This window comes from Gastrolobium bilobum, unplaced genomic scaffold (genome assembly GCF_033153095.1).
Source record: "Gastrolobium bilobum isolate Gb01-03AN ecotype WA unplaced genomic scaffold, APGP_CSIRO_Gbil_v1 utg28129, whole genome shotgun sequence".
Taxonomy (NCBI): domain Eukaryota; kingdom Viridiplantae; phylum Streptophyta; class Magnoliopsida; order Fabales; family Fabaceae; genus Gastrolobium; species Gastrolobium bilobum.
In genome coordinates this window covers 184,713-206,728 of record NW_026896638.1, presented here as the reverse complement: position 1 = coordinate 206,728, position 22,016 = coordinate 184,713, and the positions used below count along the sequence as shown (strand labels likewise).

The 22,016-nt window shown below is 32.7% G+C and overlaps 1 protein-coding gene across 2 annotated transcripts; it reads left to right on the top strand.

Moving 5' to 3' along the window:
• The first annotated feature begins 9,026 nt into the window (after positions 1–9,026).
• On the top strand, positions 9,027–21,328 carry LOC133301188 (uncharacterized). 2 transcript variants are annotated; one of them, XM_061500808.1, is made up of 25 exons: positions 9,027–9,158; positions 9,444–9,678; positions 13,494–13,711; positions 14,588–14,693; positions 14,782–14,883; positions 14,982–15,041; positions 15,187–15,265; positions 15,435–15,582; positions 16,001–16,124; positions 16,395–16,575; positions 16,896–16,924; positions 17,097–17,245; positions 17,583–17,685; positions 17,811–17,906; positions 17,996–18,051; positions 18,135–18,258; positions 18,879–18,941; positions 19,064–19,123; positions 19,210–19,371; positions 19,636–19,709; positions 19,798–19,891; positions 20,076–20,212; positions 20,300–20,380; positions 20,480–20,585; positions 21,107–21,328. In XM_061500808.1, exons 2-25 carry the CDS (start codon positions 9,505–9,507, stop codon positions 21,167–21,169), a joined length of 2,589 nt encoding a protein of 862 aa, XP_061356792.1. In that variant the 5' UTR covers positions 9,027–9,158; positions 9,444–9,504; the 3' UTR covers positions 21,170–21,328. The 2 variants fall into 2 exon arrangements, with proteins under 2 accessions (XP_061356792.1, XP_061356793.1); XM_061500809.1 differs by lacking the exon at positions 9,027–9,158 and having other exon boundaries at positions 9,421–9,678.
• Positions 21,329–22,016: the final 688 nt, after the last annotated feature.

Sequence of the window (22,016 nt, the reverse complement as noted above, 5' to 3'; positions counted from 1 at the left end):
AATGATTCAGTAATTGCTTTGTTATATTATAATGGGAGAAAATATTTGGGTCTAAATGGCCAAGTTTTTGAAGGAGAAACGAAAATATTTTGTATGAGCACGCGGTGTAGTTTTAATGAACTAAAAAAGACAATATATCAGAAGCTGAGATTACAACGAGGCCAAGTCTTATCTCGGTTGACTGCTAGATGTGCCTCGGGACCTGAAAGTTGGGTTCCTGTAAAGATCGCTGAGGATGAAGATGTTGCTTTAGTGGTAGATGCATTTCGAAATCATTCACACTCCACATTTACTGAACTATACGCGGAAGTAGACTCCGGTGGACAGTGTAGCAGTCAACATTTTCTCCCTTCCACTCACTCTATCGACATTAATATGGAGTCGGTTATGAGTCCTCAATATTCTCTCCCTTCAATTAACGTTATTGACATTAACATGGAGCCAGTTGTGAGTCCTGAAGACATAAATGTGTCACCCGAACCACCCCTTCCTGAACCAATGTGTGCAGAATATGATGTTGCTCATGATATGTTTGATTCGGCATGGCGTACTGACAGTTCCAACGAAGAGGTGGACGAAGGGTTAGTCCCGGGCAGTGACTCCTCGGACACCGACGTGGATGGAGATTTTGATTCATGTCTGTCCACCGCTGTGTGTTATGCGGTTCCTTCTCCGAGCATTGTTGGAATGCACGAGCCCAGAGTGGCAGCTTAGTAAATATAAAAACCGAACAATCTTATGTCTGCGTATAACATCTAGGCGAAACTGAACTCTCTCCAAGTTGGTGGATCAATGCTGCCGCCTATCATATACATTAAACCTGCGTAATTAAAAAAAAAATATTAGTAACCCCTTTATGGCAAACATAAGACATAACTATACTCAATATGTCTCATACCTGTGACCGTATATGGCCTCTTAGTCAACCACATCGGGAAAAGGAGGGGCGACTCGGCGTAAGCGCGTCCACGCCCAAAGTTGTAGAAGCAATACACATCCACCCATGTCTGAGCGAGCTATGTATGTCGCTCTAGCCAACTCACGATATAGATAAGCAAGCACCGCAGAACCCCAGCTAAAAGTGCCTGTGCGATGAAAAACATCAAGGAATAATAAAAATCATACAGGCACATAACTTGAGGCAGTATCCACGAACAGCAACCCCCCTAACACACGCATGATCAGGGCGCGTGTATACATAATGCGCTGCTGCTCAGTGGCATTATGCCCAGAGTAGTTACCATATTCCTCATGCAAACAATGGAGACTCAACCCCCCACCACTTAAATCTCGCACTGCTGCTGGCTCAAGCCCAAGATATCCACGAATCAGCTGTCGCCAATTATGCTGTCCAGCCCGACCAGAAACAACATGACCATCTGTGGGCAAGCCCAATAGATGATGAACATCCTCCAAAGTAATGGTCATCTCACCGTGGGCCATATGAAACGTCTGCGTCTCAGGGTGCCAACGCTCAACGAGAGCAGAAATAAGGGCATGGTCAATCTGGAACAATAAATACATGTGATGTATTAAAAAAAGTACAATTACAAAAACTTGTGCACACAAATCAACAAAACAATATATACTCCCATCATGGTTGCTCAGCCACGCAACGTGGAAGAAACCTGCCTACCTCAAGTATGGATGAATCTCCTTAGGAATGTGCATAGGATCGTGTGTGGCCGCCATCCTGACATTAAGTCACCAATCTGCCTCACCATTACACACATATGTGGATATGTGCTTATCCTGTAATGTCAGGAGAGACAGGTTAATAGGCCCGGGTGTAATCAACCTACGAGGAGAGTCAGGGGATCCGGGAGGTGTGGGAGCATGGTCCTCATGGGGCGGTAAACCGTGCAGTGAATCAGGTGGGAATGCCATGAACCTATAATAAAAGAAATTACATTTTTATCCTATAATTATTTATTAACGCTACTGAAAAAAAAATTTAAATATAAATACAAAATGTTATTACAAATTACGATAATTAACAATCCCTAAATAATATTAAACTAATTATTGTAATTAACATTAACAATGTCTCTTATCCTATAATTTGTTTATTAATAAATACTAATAATAACAACAATATTAAAAACTTACTACCCAAATTACTAATTAAATTTTTTTTAAATCGTACAATTTACTTATTCTACTAATTTATATAATAAAAAATAATTATATTTTTATCCTATAATTTTTTATTAACAAATGCTACTAATTAAAAAAATATTAAATTTAAATACAAAATCTAATTACTAATTACTATAATTAACAATCCCTAAATAATATTCAACTAAATATTATAATTAACATTAACAATGTCTTTCATCCTATAATTTCTTTATTAATAAATCCTAATAATCACAACAATATAAAAAAAACATTACTATCCTAATTACTAATTACAAAAATTAACTCCCCTAAAATTTACTTATTCTACTAATTTATATAATAAAAAAATAATTAAATTTTTATCCTATAATTTTTTATTAACAAATGCCACTATTAAAAAAAATTAAATTTAAATACAAAATCTAATTACTAATTACTATAATTAACAATCCTAAATAATATTCAACTAAATATTATAATTAACATTAACAATGTCTTTGATCCTATAATTTATTTATTAATAAATCCTAATAATCACAAAAATATAAAAAATTACTATCCTAATTAATAATTACACAAATTAACTAACCTATAATTTATTTATTCTACTAATTTATATAATAAAAAAATAATTATATGTTTATCCTATACTTTTTTATTAACAAATGCTAATACTAAATACAATATCAAAATTAAATACTAAACTAATTACTAATTCTAATAATTAACTACAATACAAAATTAACTTATACTACTACTTCATCTAATCAAATTATTAAAGTCATCTATCCTATGATTTTTAAACATTTAACTAATGCTGATAATTAAAAGAAAAAAAATTATTAAATATAAACTAACCTTTCAATGGAGCTGTGGTCCGGAGAGAGAGAAAGAGAGTTTTGAAAGAAAAAAATATTGAAAAGATCAAAAAGATGAAAGTGATGGGTGGGTGGTGGGGTTGGGGAGTGAGATTATATAGACGCACAGTTGCACATATCCCGCTTTGCTGACAAGCGCGAATAAGGAGAACCAGCCACGCATCCGACATGCATCAGGAAGTCAGGAAGTTGTACGATGTGTACCAATCTAGCGCGAATGGTGGCAACATGACACGTGGCGAATTTTTTAGAACTTTACGGTATCTGATTGATAAGTCATTCCAGCTTGTCAGACCAGCGGGAATGAGACTCCATGGTTGACCGCCACATGTCATCTTACAGTCTCGCTCGGTGGTGTAGCGGGATTGAACGTGACATTTTGGAAAATTCGAAATGGAGCATGGCATACCGATAAAATATTATTCAAAGCGTCTTATTTTGGTCAAAGTCCTTAATTGAACTACTACAAACAACTGAGAAACAATTTTACAAAACATTCTAAATTTATTTTAGAATATTGTATTTTTAATAAATCCGTTTTAATGTTTTGTAAATTAACTTTCCAAATAATATCAATTTAGATTTTTAAATTCCAAACTGACCAATATCTTATAATAATATTTCTTAATTAATCAAAATCAATATTGATTAATTGAGACTTTAATTATTATTTTTTATTATTATTTTTTGGTATGATTTCCTTAATTTCTTTAAAAGATAATTTTTCTTCCTTAAAGCTAAATCTAGTGCCAACACATGTTACTTTCGTTACACACGCGTATACACATTAAGTGAGAACATGAGAGTTGGGCTTAATTAATTTTGATCATTCAATTTTACATGGATAGCCAATATTAGTTTTACTTAAGATTAAGTACTCCTATACTTTTAGTTAGTACATTTCTCTTTCTCTGCAATTAACCCTATGATTAGGGGTGTTAAACGAACCAGAGGTCTTTTAGGGGTCTTTGGCTCGGCTCGTGAAGACCTGAGCTTATATGTCTAAAATTGGTTGTTGGCACTAAGCTTGAACTTGTATAAAAGCTCATTTAATAAAGAGGGTCTCAGGCTCCAATTCAAAAGCTTGACCTTAGAGCCTCTCAGGCCTAGTATATTATTTTTTATTTATATTTTATATTTTTTATACTACTTGTAATTGCCCTCTCTTTCTTCTTAATCCATTTCACCCCAATTTATTGGTTAAATAAATTTTTTGAATAATTTTGTTATATATTATGTTGTTTGGATATACATTGAATTTATGAATATTTATGAAATTATTAGTGTTGTTGATTGTATATTATGTTTGGATAAATTTTTATTGTCTTTTTTTTTTTAAATAGGCTAAATCAGGTTTTTAGTTTTAAAAAATAAGCCAGGTCACAAGTTGATAATTATATTTATAACATGTAACAGACTTGGTCAGACTGACATATTTAAACACAGGTTTAACCTTTTAAGACCAAAGCTCGACTCAGCTTGGCCTGTTAACACCCCTACTTATGATAACGGGTGCATATAAAGGAATTAAACAAGAAAATAAGATAAACCTAATAAAGATTATAGTAATGCAAAATTAAAGTAAATAAGAGAAAAAAATCTAATTAAACAAGAAATTAAGAGAAAAAATCTAATTAAGCTAATGAATTAATGCAAAAAATAATAGTAAATATCAAGGAATTTATGCTCCATCAATTGTAGTGATTTGGAAAGATTTAATTTGGAATAAAATCAGCATTTAAAATAAAAAAAACCTAATAAAGACATGGAATTAATGCTCAAATAATGGCAATAATTTGAAAATTGAAAAAAAAAATACGATATAATAAAATCAAAGAATTAATCCATCATTAAAAGTAATAATTTTTGGAAATTTTAATCTGAAATAAAACTAATCACACTTAATCATTTAATCCTAATTGATTCATTAATCAACTTAAGATTAAGATAGGATTCAAATATTTATATGATTGAGTTATTAATCGCACGTGCTCACACATGAAACTCCAAAAAGAACCTCAAATCGAAGAAACTGAACAACTTGAAGAATTGGCAAGAAGCTCTGTGCATTTTTTTTTTTATTTTTGTATATAGAAGCTCTGTGCATTTGATCAGGTACATTACACATCACTTCACTTTTTTTATTTTATTATTATTTCAATCTGATGTTGCTTAATTATAAAATCAGTATCATTGTGATGCGCGCTTACAAAATTATACCTAATTTTGTTTGGGGATGAGTGGTTTAAATCAGGCCTATTTGTCGATATAAAAGAAAGTTATATCCATTTAAAAAAAATCTCTTAATGAGTTGCAGCTCTGATGTGATGTTTGATTTTATCCATATGATTTTGTTATATCTTAACTTTTCTCCAATGTGATTTCTGAAGTATTGTTGTTAAAATTTTAATTTATCACTACGATTTTAAGTTTTTATAAAAAAAATTCATCAAAACGATTTTATTAATATTCCAAACGCTTTCACATTTTTATGATTTTTTACGATTTTTTTACATTATGATTTTACGATTTACGATTTTTTAATTTCCTTCCAATCTTACTTAAGATCTCGATTTTAACAACATTGGTCTGAAAGCAGAATACTCAATAAAATGATTGAAGGTAGATAGTGGTTTAATATTCAAAATCTTATTTCAATATCTTGCCTCTTTTATGTATCTTTTATCTTAGAGTAAATACATTTTTGGTCCTCAGCAAATTTCACGATGCCCGTTTTAGTCCCTAGCAAATGAAAAGGCCCATCGTGGTCCCTAAGAAATTCAAAATGGACTCATTTAGTTAAAATCGTGATCTCTCACAAATTCAAAAAAGACCCATATTAGTCCCTAAAAGGACTAAAATGGGTCCATTTTAAATTTCTTAGGGACCACGATGAGCCTTTTTATTTGTTAGGGACTAAAACGGGTATCGTGAAATTTACTGAAGATCAAAAAGGATATTTACTCTTTATCTTAAATGACTTTTTAAGGGTCTCTACGAGATTGTAGTTCTCACATAGACATGGTAGAGAAACAAAAATAATTGATTACATATTTGATTCTGCTTAAGGTTTTGGATTCAAATCTTTATAAATGTAAAAAAAAAAATTGGAAAGCTAACTAACCCCATCATGACGTGGATGCTCTTGGCTCTTAGAAACCTACCTCCCGTAATGGATATCTATAATTTATCTTAAATAAAATATGACTTCGGTGTTTTTATTGTAACGAGATACTTTTTTATATTTGTTTTGAATGAGTGATATGATATAAGAATAATTGTTTTACACCCAATGGGTGCAGCTCAGTTGGTAACTTGGCGCTGAGTTAGTGGGGTTGGATATGTGTTCGATTCCCGCTGAATGCATTCTTGGGGAGGGAGCTGAACCTTTAGCCATCAGTGTTCCTCTGCACTCCGGATTAATCCCATAGCCGGCTCAAAGAGTCGAAGCTCGTGGGGATATGATCGTCTCAAAGAGATAATTAGGGTTGGGTAACTCCAAAAAAAAAAAAAAAAATTGTATTACTAAAAAAATACTATCTAATAATAATAATAATAATAATAATAATAATAATAATGCATTAAGTGTCGCACATGTTAATATTTAATATGCATATGAATATGCTAGGTATAACTAGAGATATAAATGGGTTAGGCTGGCCTAACTTATATTAAGTCAGACTTGACCGAGTACATATACTCAAATAAAACATACTTAATTTTTTAAAGAAATCTATTTAAAAAGTAGGCATTAAGCTTTTTTTTATATGTCGGGCTAAGCCTATAAGGCGGCTTATATTATATTATTTATTTTAAATTAAATAAATAAAATTATTTTTTAATAATAAAATAATACTATTTTAATTATTTTTTTACTTATTGAATGTTTAATAGGTTTAAACAGATTAAACGGCCTAAATCAAAAAATTTATTTTTTAAATATAAATCAAGTTATACTTATAATTTAGACTTGCATAAAATTAATAGGTCAAATCAAGACCAAAGTATGTTAACAAATCCAAATTATTTAAGTTAAAATCTAACCTATCGTAACCTAATTTGTTTACAACGTGCACATAACCGCATAAGTACAATGTACGCATATGTACCATTCCATAGAAAAATTGAGAAAGGTTGGGAGCATCATTTATTGGAACATCATTAGTGTACTCTTTTGATGCTTGATGGTGATGCAAGCAACGTGTCATGGATAACACCGCCTAAAATCCTTAACGATATTAATCAACTTGACGCAAAATGCTAGCTGGTGGTATGAGTTACAACTAGAAAGTGGAAACCTAGCAATGACTTTTACACGTCATATTTTTTTTTAAATTTTTATTATACCTATATTCAAAAAGTAATGTCAAAAATGTGCAAATAATATCACATTTTTTGGGGATTATACTGTTGCTGACTTTTCTATTTAGCTTGAGAGCTTTTTAAGTTTCCCTAATGATTGTTTTGTTTGACTGATTAATTTTATGATAACTACACACACATCTGAATAAAATAAATAAAAATTAGCACTCAACTATTAGAAAAGAACATAAAAGCCACACCTCAATATAACATCATAGACTTGAGTTGAAATCATACTAATACTAATAATGTTATGTAAATTAAAACCCCAATTTTTAACTTTTTATTTTTCAGACAACAACTTTTTATTTAATAACACAAGTTCTACTCTTACACCTAAAATATGTATTTAATAACAATTACAGCATTATAATAAGCAAGTTATTACCTTGATATTTTCCATTTACCTTTTTTATTTAGGGAAAAGTGTTTATCATTCTAAATAACATAACTTATATATTTTCACTCTCACAAAGAGGTGGGACTCACACCTTTATTTTTTTTGTCAACTCTCTCCTTCTTTATCTATCTATTTCTCTTTCATAAAATGACACAACTTTACTTCCTTTAAAATGACACACATTTTACTCTTTTACTTATTCTTGAAAATGAAAATTGGTTCAACACGAGAATCAAAATTAGAGTATAAACGTGGTTTGACGAGAATCAAGGAAATGAATGACATCAGGCATCATCACGTGCACTATATAAAATCAGAAACCTCAATGAAGGGATGCAGAACCGCACATACGCAGGCAATATATAGTACAAGGTAACAAGACTATTTTTTTGTACACACAAATCAAGTGTGAGTTTCACGCTTAAAAAAAAAGTCAAACCAAAATCAGAATACGGCGCCGTATTCTCAAAATAAGTTGTCGGATCCTTGTTGCAGGAATAAACAGTGTCATTCCTGCAATATGATTCTTATATTCCCCATAGTACAAACGTGTTGTCACTTCAGTCTGCTACTATCAGTGTTTGAGTGTTTTCTTTGAGGATTTGAATGTTCTTCTGTAAAAAATAAATTATGTTATTTGATTATAATTATTTATTGATAATGACATAACAGAGAAAAAAATATATGATTTTTAAATGATTGATTATGATCAAATAACAAGATTATATGACCACTTTTTACGTGAAAGGATCCAAATCCTTTCTTTGAATAGACAATGATAAACTAAAATCGTAAAATCATGTAATATTCTCCCAAAAAATAAAAATTGAAGACTTAAAACAACGTAGTTACACTTGTTGTTGCTCATAAAAACTAACGTGAAGTAAAAATTAGTTGTAAGTTATAACAGCTTTTATCTGTGTGCGATATTATTATACACCGAACAAGTCGCCAATACATAGTACTAGAACTCTCTAAACTAGCTCTTTTCAACTACCTAATGTGAAATGATATATAAATAATAGATTGCTATGTTTGAAAATTTTGCAGACAGAATACTGAGATAGGTTTCACTAGAAGAACACGTACACTTGTGGGCCTACTTGTCACAACATCCACACATTACTTACTTTGTTAACCCAACGCTACAAAAGAAGACAAGATGGGTGATGAATGAATGAATGAATTACCCAATTTAGTTATGCAGTTGACACACATTTTAAGAAAGCCATTCATGCATTTAAAACCTGTGAACAAGATGATAACATTATTGGTTGGAGTTATAATTTCTTGTTCACCATCCTGTTTTGTCGGGGTTCCGTTCCCGAAAGAGATAAGAGATGAATGATGATGGAAGATGCTGACTTCTATATGAAAATTGTTTCTTTTGTCGTTCAGTAAGTTTCTTCATTATTTATATGTTAATTACTTCGTCTTAAGTTTGAGACTATTTAAGGAGCTCTAATTCAGGGAAAAAGTGTTGTGTATTTTTTTCAAGGGTAATGTCAATTGTTAACTGAAGAGTAATCTTGGCGTTTAAGTTTTAGCAATAAGGAATATATATTAAAGTAGTACATTCAACTTGCTAAAATCCCATTCTTTGTACGTGGACGTTTGAGCTCCACTTATCCATTTGAGTACCCTCATTCTAAAAGGGCTTTGAGTTCTGTCTACATTTACAGATTGCTGCAGAAAACTTGGAATCTTTTTAGTTCCTAGAGTAGTCTAGTACATTAGGCAAAGATGAGAGTTGCGGTGGTTGGAGCTGGGATTAGTGGGTTGGTTTCTGCTTATGTTTTGGCCAAAGCTGGAGTGAATGTGGTGCTGTATGAGAAGGAAGACTACTTAGGAGGACATGCCAAGACTGTGAATGCTGATGGGGTTGATTTGGACCTTGGCTTCATGGTCTTCAACAGGGTAAGCACTGAATTAATTTTTCAATTTTTTTCTTTCTTTCTTTCTTGTTCTGAATTCAATTTTTCATCACATTCATGAGGATTTTGCTTACTAGTTACTTCCTATAAGCATCACATTGTCCAAAACAGGAAAGGGGGAAGCTTTTTGGGTGTTTTCAATTTCCATGTAAACTTTTGAGTCTTTTGTGTAAGATATTATTGTCTACTCCAAGCTCTCATTGGAGTGTTAACACATAAACAAGGGGAGGGAATTAATAAAATGAGAATTATATTCGGAGTTTCAAAGATGAATCTAGAAGGAGAACTAGTAAAATGAGAGTTATATAAATATTCATGATTTTAAAGATGAATAAAATACTGCTTAATTTATACTCATTTCAATTTCTTCTCTGATCGAGTGCACAGATGAATACGGTAAGTTGTTTTTGTTCTTTAATTAGGTGCAACGCAATTGACAACAAATTCACAATACATGATAAATAGCATAGCTGATTGACTTGTCAAAAAAATAACGCGCTTTGATTCGGATTTCACTAGTGGCAATATTTGCAGAATAAAAATTAGTTATGTAGTGTTGGCTGATGTGTTGAGATAATGTGGTACTGTGTATCTCAACGTGATGTTAAACCAAATTTGAGCTTCACTGATTTCATGTTCATTTTGAACTCCACACCCATCAGTAACAGTAACCATCTATTTGTCCATACTATAAAACAATTTTTTTATTTTTTTTTGAATACATAAAACAAAATTTTATAATATTGCCTTCCAGAAAACCTACAAGTGTCTTAGTTTGTGTGATATTTTCGGAAAACTCTCTTTTTTAGGGGTAGAAAAGAAAAAAAAAAGCCGAAAAGAGAAGGGTCTTACACACGGGTGTTAACGGGCCAAGTCCAGTCGAGCTTTGGTCTTAAAAGGCTAAGGTTGTGTTTAAATGTGTCAACTGACTAAGCCTGTTATATGTCATAAATATAATTATTGACTTGTGGCCTGACTTATTTACAAAAACTAAAAGCCTGTTAAAAAAAATTAAGACAACAAAAATTTATCTAAATAGAATATACAATCAACAACGCTAGTAATTCCATAAATATTCATAAATTCAATGTATATCCAAATAGCATTATATAGAACAAAATCATTCAAAAAATCTATTTAACCAATAAAATGGGATGAAATGGATTGAGGAGAAAGAGAGAAATATTACAAGTAGTATAAAAAATAATATATATATATATACATATATATATATATATATACACACACATACTAGGTCAGCCTGAGAGGCTCTAAGGCCGAACTTTTGAATTGGAGTCTAAGGCCTTTTATTAAACAAACTTTTATACAAGTTCAATCCTGGTGCCAACAACCAATTTTAGATATGTAAGTTCAGGCCTTCACGAACCGAGTCAAAGCCCCCTGGTTTGTTTAGCACCCCTAGTCTTACATCTTAAAATATTTTTGGTAATGTGGTTGTAACGAATATTCGATATATCATTTATTAAATATAACTAAAAGTAATATTTTTATACTACTTTTATTTTTATAGTTATTTCCATCTATATCACATATTTTTTCTTTTTCGATAAAATAGTTATAATCCAGCAACACCCAAAATCGAATAAATCTTTGGTGCATCGAACTCAGTGCATTTACTTATTTATTTTGTGACACGTAAATAAGAAAATATCACATTATCTAAAAAAAGCATGTGTTATAAAATAATTGAACAAATATAAATCTTTGGGGCACTAAAGATTTATTCCCAAAAAATCAGCTCCTTATATCTCATTAAAAAAGAGCTCCTAACAAGGACTAAAGAATCACCAAAAGTTGTCTGTGGGCCCCATCTGTGGTCCTGGTCTTGCAGTTACCCCATCAGCCTGTGAGCCTCATTAATTTGGGCTATGGTGGACTGAACGCAACTACACTCCACAGTCTGTAAGGATACCATTATTATCAAAGAAGATTTAAGTTGCGTCTTATATTTTACCCAGATTTAAAGGTAATTAAAAAGGTGCATAAAAGAGTGTGACATTTTTTATTTACTATGGAAATGTAGTACAAATTTAGCATTCCTCTGGACAAAAATATTTTGGTTAAGACTTAAGATGGTGCTGCTCACAATTTTTAGTGGCACAACCATATATTTGTCTACAATTAAAGAAATAATATGCTTAAATGTAAAATTGTGATCCACATGAAAGACCTAATTGATTGGATTTCATGTAAGGATAAATGATGGGTATTCTTTGGGTAAAAAAGTAGACACACGTAACGCATGAGTATTGTATATGTATATATCATTATATTTAGAAGAATGATATTGTTAGATGCGTCATGAATTTATCTGTTGGTCTTTATACAAATTCTGAGATAGTCTACTTTCACATGTACCAGTATCCAGATCATAGAGGAGTCTTGTCAAAATTCTAACTCATAAAATGCAAATATTTCTACAGTCACTTTAGATAAGGTTATCTATTACTATTCTTTATAATTATATATTACCGGTAATACATAGTTATAACATTAAATTTTTTTTTCCCTCTTCTCAGTCACTTTTCATCCTTAGAAAAGCAATTTTAATGTTATAACTAGGGTTGGCAAAAACGAGCCAACCCGACACCTGCCAAAAATGAGTCAGGTTGGGTTGGCAAAAATGAGCTACCAACCCGAGTCAGCTCGTGAAAAAACGAGCCAACCCACAGGTCAAATGGGTCAGCTCGCGAGTTGAGTTTTTTTTTTTTTAAATACAAAATATAAAATACAAAAATGGACAAAACTCACACATGCTGTCGTCACTTTACTTCCTTCTCTAAACCTAAGTCCCTAATCTTCTCACATCTCTACCATTTTTATATTGTTAGGCTGTACTGGCTTTGTTTGGTTCAAATATCTTATCCATTTGGTAGCAAGTGTTCGGATTGTTTCTTGATGTTGATGCAAATTTGTAAGAAAATTCGAAACTAAAATATTTTTATTTTATTTCTCATTTTGTAATCCTTTGTTTAAGCTGATGGAAGTCACATAGCTGGTGCATTAATACTACAGGGTCATTTAAATAGGCTGAAAACGAGCCAACCTGCGAGCAATTTTCAAACCAACCCGTTTTCGAGCCAACCCGCAAGCCAACTCGCGAGCTATTTTTTCAAGCCAACCCACGAGCCATATTTTTGAGCCAACCCTAACCCGACTCGGGTCAGGTTGGGTTAGATTTTCTGGCTCGTTTTTTTTTTCGAGCCAACCTTAACCCGGCTCATTTTTTTCGGGTTGAATGCAGTTTGGGCCGGGTTGGCCCGTTTTGCCAACCCTACTTATAACTATGTACTACCAGTAGTACATAATTATAAAGGGTAGTTGTAGATAACCTTATTTAAAGTGGTTGTAGAAATATTTTTTCATATATATATATATATGATAAAATCATTTCTGCAGCTGATGTATGTACAACAATTAATCTTTACCATTGATTCTCCACGTTTTCACCCACCTTTGTATAGTTATGATTCCCTAAATTCAATTGTTGTACGTACAGCTGCATAAAGAACAACCCGTGTGTGATTTTATAACTTTTTACAGTTTTTATTTTTAATATTAAGGATGCAAGCTAGCTGTATGAAGAATATCCAATACAGTATGTAAGACGGCAAGCATTTTAAAGCATCCTTGATTCTTAATATTGTTAATGAAAATGTCACTTATTGAATGCAATAATTTTCTACCTTGAATGAAACTGATCGATTTTACATTATGAAGTGATTACAGCAATGGTATTGTGAGACTGTTGAGAATGTAACATGGATTATTGAACAGGTCACCTATCCTAATATGATGGAATTCTTTGAGAGTCTTGGAGTTGATATGGAATTATCAGACATGTCATTATCTGTCAGCCTAGACAAAGGCCGTGGCTGCGAATGGGGCAGCAGAAATGGTTTGTCCGGCTTGTTTGCGCAGAAGACCAATACACTGAATCCTTACTTCTGGCAAATGATTAGGGAAATTATCAAGTTCAAAGATGATGTTGTCAGGTAAGTTGTTACCTATGTGTATACTTAATTTTGTTATACTTGGTTGGTCTAGATTAACTAGTGATCCCAAGTTCGAGTCCTCAGTATATAATTTTGTTAAAAACTTGGTAAGGAGAGTTTTGCCGGCTTTATGGTCCAGCCCGGCTTGATCGAATTAGTCCATTAATCGCTGAACCGGTGGAGAAATCTCAAAAAAAAAAGAAGAAATAAATTATTATTGTAAAGAATTAATTCAACCCAAAAGCTTAAGTTGTTAAGTGAAGGCTCATCAATGGTTTATATACTTCTCTAACATGTCCCCTCACACGAGAGCTCACTAATCATGAAGGGTGGATAATGCATAGACAGACCCACTTACCTGTGCTAAGAAATTTTACAAGAGAAAATAGGGGTGATGAAGATCGAACCCGTGACACCGTGACTCTGATACCATATAAAGAATCAATTCAACCAAAAAACTTAAGCTATCGGGTGGGGGCCTTTTTAATGGTTTATACTATTCTCTGACGGTTATATTTCAAACTACAAAGTACATAGAAGTACTGCTGCACCTATTTTTGCTAATGCATTTATAAGGTTCAATCTTTCTTTAGGTGTTTGATTGTCAATGAACTGAGAAATAATAAATCATACGAACATCACCAAATTGGCTGGTGCTTTGTTTGTAAGAGTTACGTTTCCAGTGAAATGATTGGTATTCCAATTATTGGATTTGTGGATAAAATTATTCATAGTTCAGCTTTCTCTGTTGTGCATAATTCAAGTTGAACTCAACTGCACAAGGTTGAAAGTTGAGAAGAATACTAATTGGTAGTGTAGAGTAGTCTTCCTCCTGATGAATTAGTTGGTTTTCTCTTTTCTCATTTTGCAATGCAGCTACCTTGATATGCTTGAGAGTAACCCAGATATTGACCGCAATGAGCCTCTGGGACAATTCATCAAGTCAAGAGGTTACTCAGAATTATTTCAGAAAGCCTACCTTGTGAGTTTGATTACATCTTAAAGTAGTGTTTTCTGTAAAAAAATCATTTCTATGCTTAGTGCATATTTATAACATTAAATACCTGTAGATTCCAATTTGTGGTTCTATTTGGTCCTGCTCTTCTGAAGGAGTTATGAGCTTTTCTGCTTTCTCAGTTCTCTCATTCTGTCGCAATCACCATCTACTTCAGGTACCTTGACAATTTGCTCTTTTCATAGTGATGAATAATCTAGTTCTATTATCCAAATAACCAAAGATAACTTCTTGATTCCCTTGTCTTCTCTGCAGCTATTTGGCAGACCACAGTGGCTAACTGTCAGATGGCGCTCACAAAATTATGTCAAAAAGGTGCTATTTATTGATAATGATACTGAGTTTTAAATTTAGACCTATGTCACTTGGGTAGTAGTTTTCAGTGTCACTTATACCAGAGACCTTTCAGCTAAAGCTATAAATCAAATTTTCAACATTAACTATTTGTTATAAAAATCAGGTCAAAGAAGAGATTGTAAGTAAAGGTAGTCAAATAGTAGCTAATTGTGAGGTGCATTTGGTTTCAACATCTGAAAAAGGTGAGTAAGTAATTCATCCCTTGTCACTCTTTTGATTCCTTCCTCTTTAGAAAGGGAAGGTGAATTCAATCTGAATGATCGGCTTGGACATTTCCATTTTTCAAATAATAATTATAAAAAAAGACTAAGTTATGATGTTCTAGTAACAAGGCTAGAAAAATTATTGCAGGATGTGTTGTGTACTGCAAAGATGGTTCTCAAGAAATGTATGATGGATGCATAATGGCAGTACATGCACCTGACGCTTTGAGATTATTAAGAGATGAAGCAACATATGACGAGCGAAGAATTCTTGGTGCTTTTCAATATGTGTACAGGTCAAATCCATCCTAATATTTTTAATTGTTGGCTACCCTCCACTCATGGAATAAGATAACACAAATTGTAGTGCTTAACTTAGGTACTCTAATGCATACATTAAGGTATCTTTGTTTTATCATTTCTATAGTGCTGGTCATAGAGTTGAGATTGGATAATAATCTTTAATAACCCAACGTCATGGATAAACTTGTTATCACACCAAAGGATGACAACATTCTTAAATTTATTTTCTCTTAGGACCTAGAGCATAAAATTAAGTTTTATAGGCTTGGACCCCTTTTGTTTAGCACTATGCGTTCATGCCTTCATGCATGTTAACGACTAAAAATTGTAAGATGCTGAAATCGAGAATATTTTGATGTCCGTATTCAAATAAGTCCAAATGCACAATTATTCTTTGATCTGTATTGGCAGTGATGTTTTTCTTCATCGTGACAAAAATTTAATGCCCCAAAACCCAGCAGCATGGAGTGCATGGAATTTTCTTGGATGTAACAACAACAGAGTTTGTGTGACATACTGGCTCAATATTCTCCAGGTTGGTAACATTTCCATATTGTTGAGGAATCCAAGTGTGAGTAGGTGAAGTATCACATTAGTTAAGAATGGACTGATTGTGATGTCTAAGCCCACTTAATTAATATCATTGCTCACTTAGCCTATGGATGACGGTCTCTCCCCGCCATGAACTCCCCCTGACCGCCCAACACATATAAATGCATTGACCATAAGTGAATTCTATTAGAGTTATTCTAACTAAAGTGAGCAATAAATAAACTTGTTGGTTAATCTTTATTCTAATTTGCAGAATATTGAAGAAACAAATCTACCCTTTCTTGTAACTCTAAATCCAGATCATATACCAGAGAATACCTTGCTTAAGTGGTCAACTGGCCATCCAGTCCCATCAGTTGCTGCATTCAAAGCTTCATTAGAGCTAGACCATATTCAAGGGAAAAGAAGAATCTGGTTTTCTGGGGCCTATCAAGGTACATTCCTGCTTATGGCTGAGATTTAAAACGCTAACTGTATGTGGGATAGGATATTCCAAAATAATAAAACAATTCTGGCTTAAGGGAGTATCAGGTTAAAGCTTTAGAGGAGCTAATCTTGAATTCTTGATCAATCATTCTTATATGGAGGGATTTAGATGAATTATCAAGAGTAGCTCTTCTCACATTCTCACCTCATACTCATGCATGATGTATGTCTAATCTCCATTATTTTTAAGAAAAACCTTTATTATGTGGAGGGATTTATATGTACTTCAAGTATACCTGTGATCTAAACATATATTTCTTCTTTTCAGGTTATGGATTTCATGAAGATGGATTGAAGGTAATTATAGTCAACTTTATAATGAAAAAGAAAATGTAATTTTATTGAAAAATATTTTTTCTTTAAAGAGTTTCCTTAAGCAGAAATATATTTAGGCAATTAATTTTCTTACAGAATGTCACCAACCTATTGAAATGAAGCAGAAAACTGAACTGTAAGATTGAACTTTCAGGCTGGCATGATTGCAGCTAATGGCATTCTTGGAAGATACTGTGCCCTTCAGACCAACCCAAAACACATGGTACCTTCTTGGAAGGAACTTGGAGCACGACTTTTTGTGACTAGGTTCCTGAGTTGCTATATCACTACTGGTTGCTTAACGTGAGTTCACTTCTAACAGTATGTAGATATTGTTCCAATATGATTTCTTAAAAAAAAAAAAAAAAAAAAAAAAAAAAAAGGTATTTTTACTAATCATAGCCAACAAAAATTGAAGCAGGGTATTCAAAAAGAATAGAGGTTCTATTGGAATTGCTATTTCGGAAAACAATACTAATCATTTACTTTGATATCATGCTATATATTGATCTGCATGAGTTTCTTATTTCAAAGCTTGACAATAAACATATCCAAAATATACCATCTATATCATCTTCTATGGCTTAGACATGTAAAAAATTATTAAGTTACGGGCACATTTTACCTTGTGGTGTTACAGCTTATTGGAGGAGGGAGGAACAATGTTTGCCTTCGAGGGAACTGGGAAAAAGTGCTTTCTGAAGAGTGTTTTGAGAATCCACAATCCCCAGTTTTATTGGAAGGTATGTACTTTTAAATATTGCATGAACTAAGATTATTGATTGATGTCCTTCTAACTGCAGTAGTGACAAGATACGCTTGTCTTTGTCCATGCAAAATTTAAAAATCATTTGTACGTGTTTGTCAGGTCATGACACAGGCAGATTTAGGCCTTGCAGATGCATATATCCACGGGGACTTTTCATTTGTTGATAAAGATGAAGGTCTCTTGAATTTTTTTTCGGTAAGCATTTTCATCTGAATCTTACACAGATTTCTCTTTGGGACTTTACTCTTTACTTCATGTACCTTGGTATGGTATTTTTACTGCAGATTCTCATAGCCAACAGGGATTCAAATGCACCCAACTCAAAATTGAAGAAGAATAGGTGAGTTTATATGATGAACTGCAGCCTACACTAAAGTATTTATTGTATTTGCATATCAACCGTTTCTCATTTTATGTCTTTAGGGGTTGGTGGACACCAGTTTTATTTACAGCTGGTTTAACATCTGCAAAGTTCTTCATGGAGCATGTTTCAAGGCAAAATACTCTCACACAGGCTCGCAGGAACATCTCTAGGCATTATGATCTGGTATAAATATCATTAACTACAAAGTTTCATAGAGTCAGTGACTTTCAAGGAACAAGTTGCAGCAAGTACATATAATCCATCAATATAAAGTAGTGTGAGCATATAAATAGTTATGCACAATCACAAAAATGTTAAATGAAATATTCTTTACCTAAAAAGATGGTTCATAATTGAATTTTGAAGCCGAGGTTTGCTTTGAAAATGTATGTATCTGTTGAAGGAATAATGAAGAGGCTCGGAATAGGAATTATGTTACAGACAGTAGTTATACATTGTTAGGAGATCTCCTACATACATGAGTAACCTGGGGGTATGTATATCTTCATATGGTTTGGATCTTTCTTTTGCCTTGATGTAACTAGAATAGAGAAGAACTCAATGCACCTGTTACAGTTTATAGATTGTGAATAGCATACAGAGTTTGAGATACCACTAGATGTCAGCTAGAATGATTGCTTGACAAAGAAGTGTTATTGGAATTCTTAATTGCTCTCCTTTTGTCATTTTATACCGCATGGAACTTTTTCTAATTGATCTTCAGTATCTTTTCCTTCAATGATTTTTTGAGTGCTGAAACTAAAACAACAGAAGCTTACAGTTTTTCTTTGGTCTGTTTCTAGAGCAATGAACTCTTCGCACTTTTCTTGGATGAAACAATGACATATTCATGTGCAGTGTTCAAGGCAAGAATAACAGCTGTCTGGTGCTTGAGTCCAAATTTCATGTAGAAGATATTTCTCCTTTAATTTCTGCAGTAGCACTGGTTAATATTTTTCCTTTGATTCTTTGTTAAATTATTTGATAGAATGAAGATGAGGACTTGAAAGATGCACAAATGAGAAAAATCTCTCTTCTGATTGAAAAGGTGAGTGCCTTTGATTGCTGTTTTATTACTATTTTAGTTGTTATTTTTCTAAAGGTCTGATATCATTTTTTGTTAAATAAATCAAGGCTAGAATAGATAGGAAACATGAAATTCTTGAGATTGGTTGTGGATGGGGAAGTTTAGCCATTGAAGTTGTCCAACAAACTGGCTGCAAATACACCGGTATCACTTTGTCTAAGGAGCAACTGAAATTTGCAGAAAAGAGAGTTAAAGATGCTGGGCTTCAGGTATTAACAAGCAAATTTTTTTATGATTTGATGAACTTTTTAATATAAAATCTGATGGATTCCTTGTAAATTGAATATAAAAGCTAAATGAAATTGATTCATGTCAGAAATTAAACCTCTATCTTTATTTCTTTGTTACTGTGTTATTGCAATATTCCAGTACTTCTCATTCTGCAGGAGAGATTTGTTGCATCTAATATACATGTGAACCTAAAATATCATGAGCGAATTCATGCTAAATGCTATACTAATTCATGATTCCAGGACCATATAAAATTTCTTCTGTGTGACTATCGCCAATTGCCCAAGACATACAAATATGATAGGATAATATCTTGGTGAGCTATTTTTCACTTTAATTTTGCTGACTCATGTACAATTGCTATATTTCCATCATATTTCATAACCTGTAATATCATATTTCAGTGAAATGATAGAAGCTGTTGGCCATGAATTCATGGAAGAGTTCTTTGGTTGTTGTGAATCAGTATTGGCAGATGATGGGCTTCTTGTTCTCCAGGTATTTGATACATTATTAAACTGTTATTTTACCTTGGTTCTATATGTATAATTTCTATGCAATGATATGTTATAAAACTTTCTAGAGGGCATGCTAATATGTAATTAAAATAGTCACTACAAGTACATTCTGTTGGGTATTCAAATTGCTGCTAACTATTGAAGATGGTTATCTTGCCTTACAGTTCATATCAATCCCAGATGAACGTTATGATGAGTACAGGCGCAGTTCTGATTTTATAAAGGAATATATCTTTCCAGGAGGTTGCCTACCCTCTCTAAGTAGGATAACATCAGCCATGGTAGCCACATCCAGACTTTGGTACAAGTTATATGTAATTGCTGAGTTCTACCAATGAGCGTTCCATTCATTCTTCTCTTTTACTCAAATGAATATTCTTAAATGCAGCGTGGAGCACGTTGAAAACATAGGCATTCATTACTACCAAACGCTAAGATGGTGGAGAAAAAACTTCATGGAAAGGCAGAGGTATATGTTATTATTCTGATTGGAACTTATTTCTATATATTAAATTCAAGCAACTATTTACACCAACTAATTATTGAAAATTTATTTATGTGCTTTCAGCGAAATCTTGGCTCTGGGATTTAATGAAAAATTCATCAGGACATGGGAATATTATTTTGATTACTGTAGTGCAGGTTTTAAGTCATACACACTTGGGAATTATCAGGTATTTTACATAGTTACTAGTACAATCTTGAGCAATTTGAAGCTTTAAACTCACCAGGCATAGCCATATGGTGTCATTGTCTCATTGCTTGTTGAAGAATTTATTTAACCAGAATTCAGAAATCACATATTAGATGCAGGATTTTGCTAATTACTGCTTCACTTCACAACTAACTATACAACACATCACCCAATTCTACAAAATCCTTTGTGTAAACCACCCGTAGTTATCTCACTAAGTTGACTCTTCTACATGGATCAAACCATGCCATTTGCCATATAAAAAATAAAAAATAAAAAAATGGGTTTAATGTAATCTACCAGCAAGATATCATTTTCAAGAAAGCCAGGCCATAATTCTTTGACAAACTTGATATTATTGCTGAGATTTAGGCTACCCTTAAGCCTTAAGTACTTAATTAACAAGATAGTTCATTCAACTGTGGCATTTATCATAATTCAATATGTTGCACACAGTTGCAATTGTCACAAGTATATGATAGGTTTTATGTAACCATGTAGGTGGTTTTCTCACGCCCTGGTAACGTTACTGCATTCAGTGATCCATACAAGAGGTGGCCCTAAGCCTGTTGATTTGTCTTTCACAAGAGAGAACAAGCTTCACACATTCTAGCAAAGTACATTGATAATCCCAAATTATCTCTTTTGTCATTATTTATCTCTTGTACATCGTTGAATTAGAGAAGCTGAATTGTACTGCTTCACATTGGCAAAGAGTAGATTCGTGAGATTTTTTTTCTAATAAAAAAAAATGATAAATCTTTTTAAATGGAATCAACTTTATATGTAAATCTTTTACATCAACAAGTATTTCAGATTAATCATTAACTATGAGATTTCAATTATTTTAAAAAATTTGAGTACCAGATATATTGAAATTGTGGTTCGTGTTTGTTACCACAATTGTAACATAGAATTTGGTACCGTGGATCAATAGAGAAGGTAGACAAGAAGGTTATAGGCGTTGCATTTTTTTAAAGTAGACATAGGTGTTGGATTTAAATTTAATGACAGTAATAGAGGTAAAACTAAGAGATGCTAAGTGTAGACTGGTGGTAATTATAATCAGATTCATACTTTGAAACACTGTTTAAAAGAAAAAGAAAAAAACCGAAAATTCCAGGCCAGAAGAAGCGTTTATCCTCTCTATTCTCTAGTTAAGAAACCGAAACCGAGACCGAAATCATATTGGCAAAATATTGTTAAGCACCACATTCCCAGTCCACTCAGTTTATGTTTTGCTCCAAGCTTATCACATTTGCGCTACTTTACCAATAAAAGCTCCAACTCCTTTAGTCTCGAATGTATTGTTTTAGTAAAAAGTTTTTAGTCAAAGGTTTGTAAGAGGAAAAACTGAGTTCAAAATTGCAATGAATCCAAGAACACTAAAATGCAACTAACAGGAAAAACT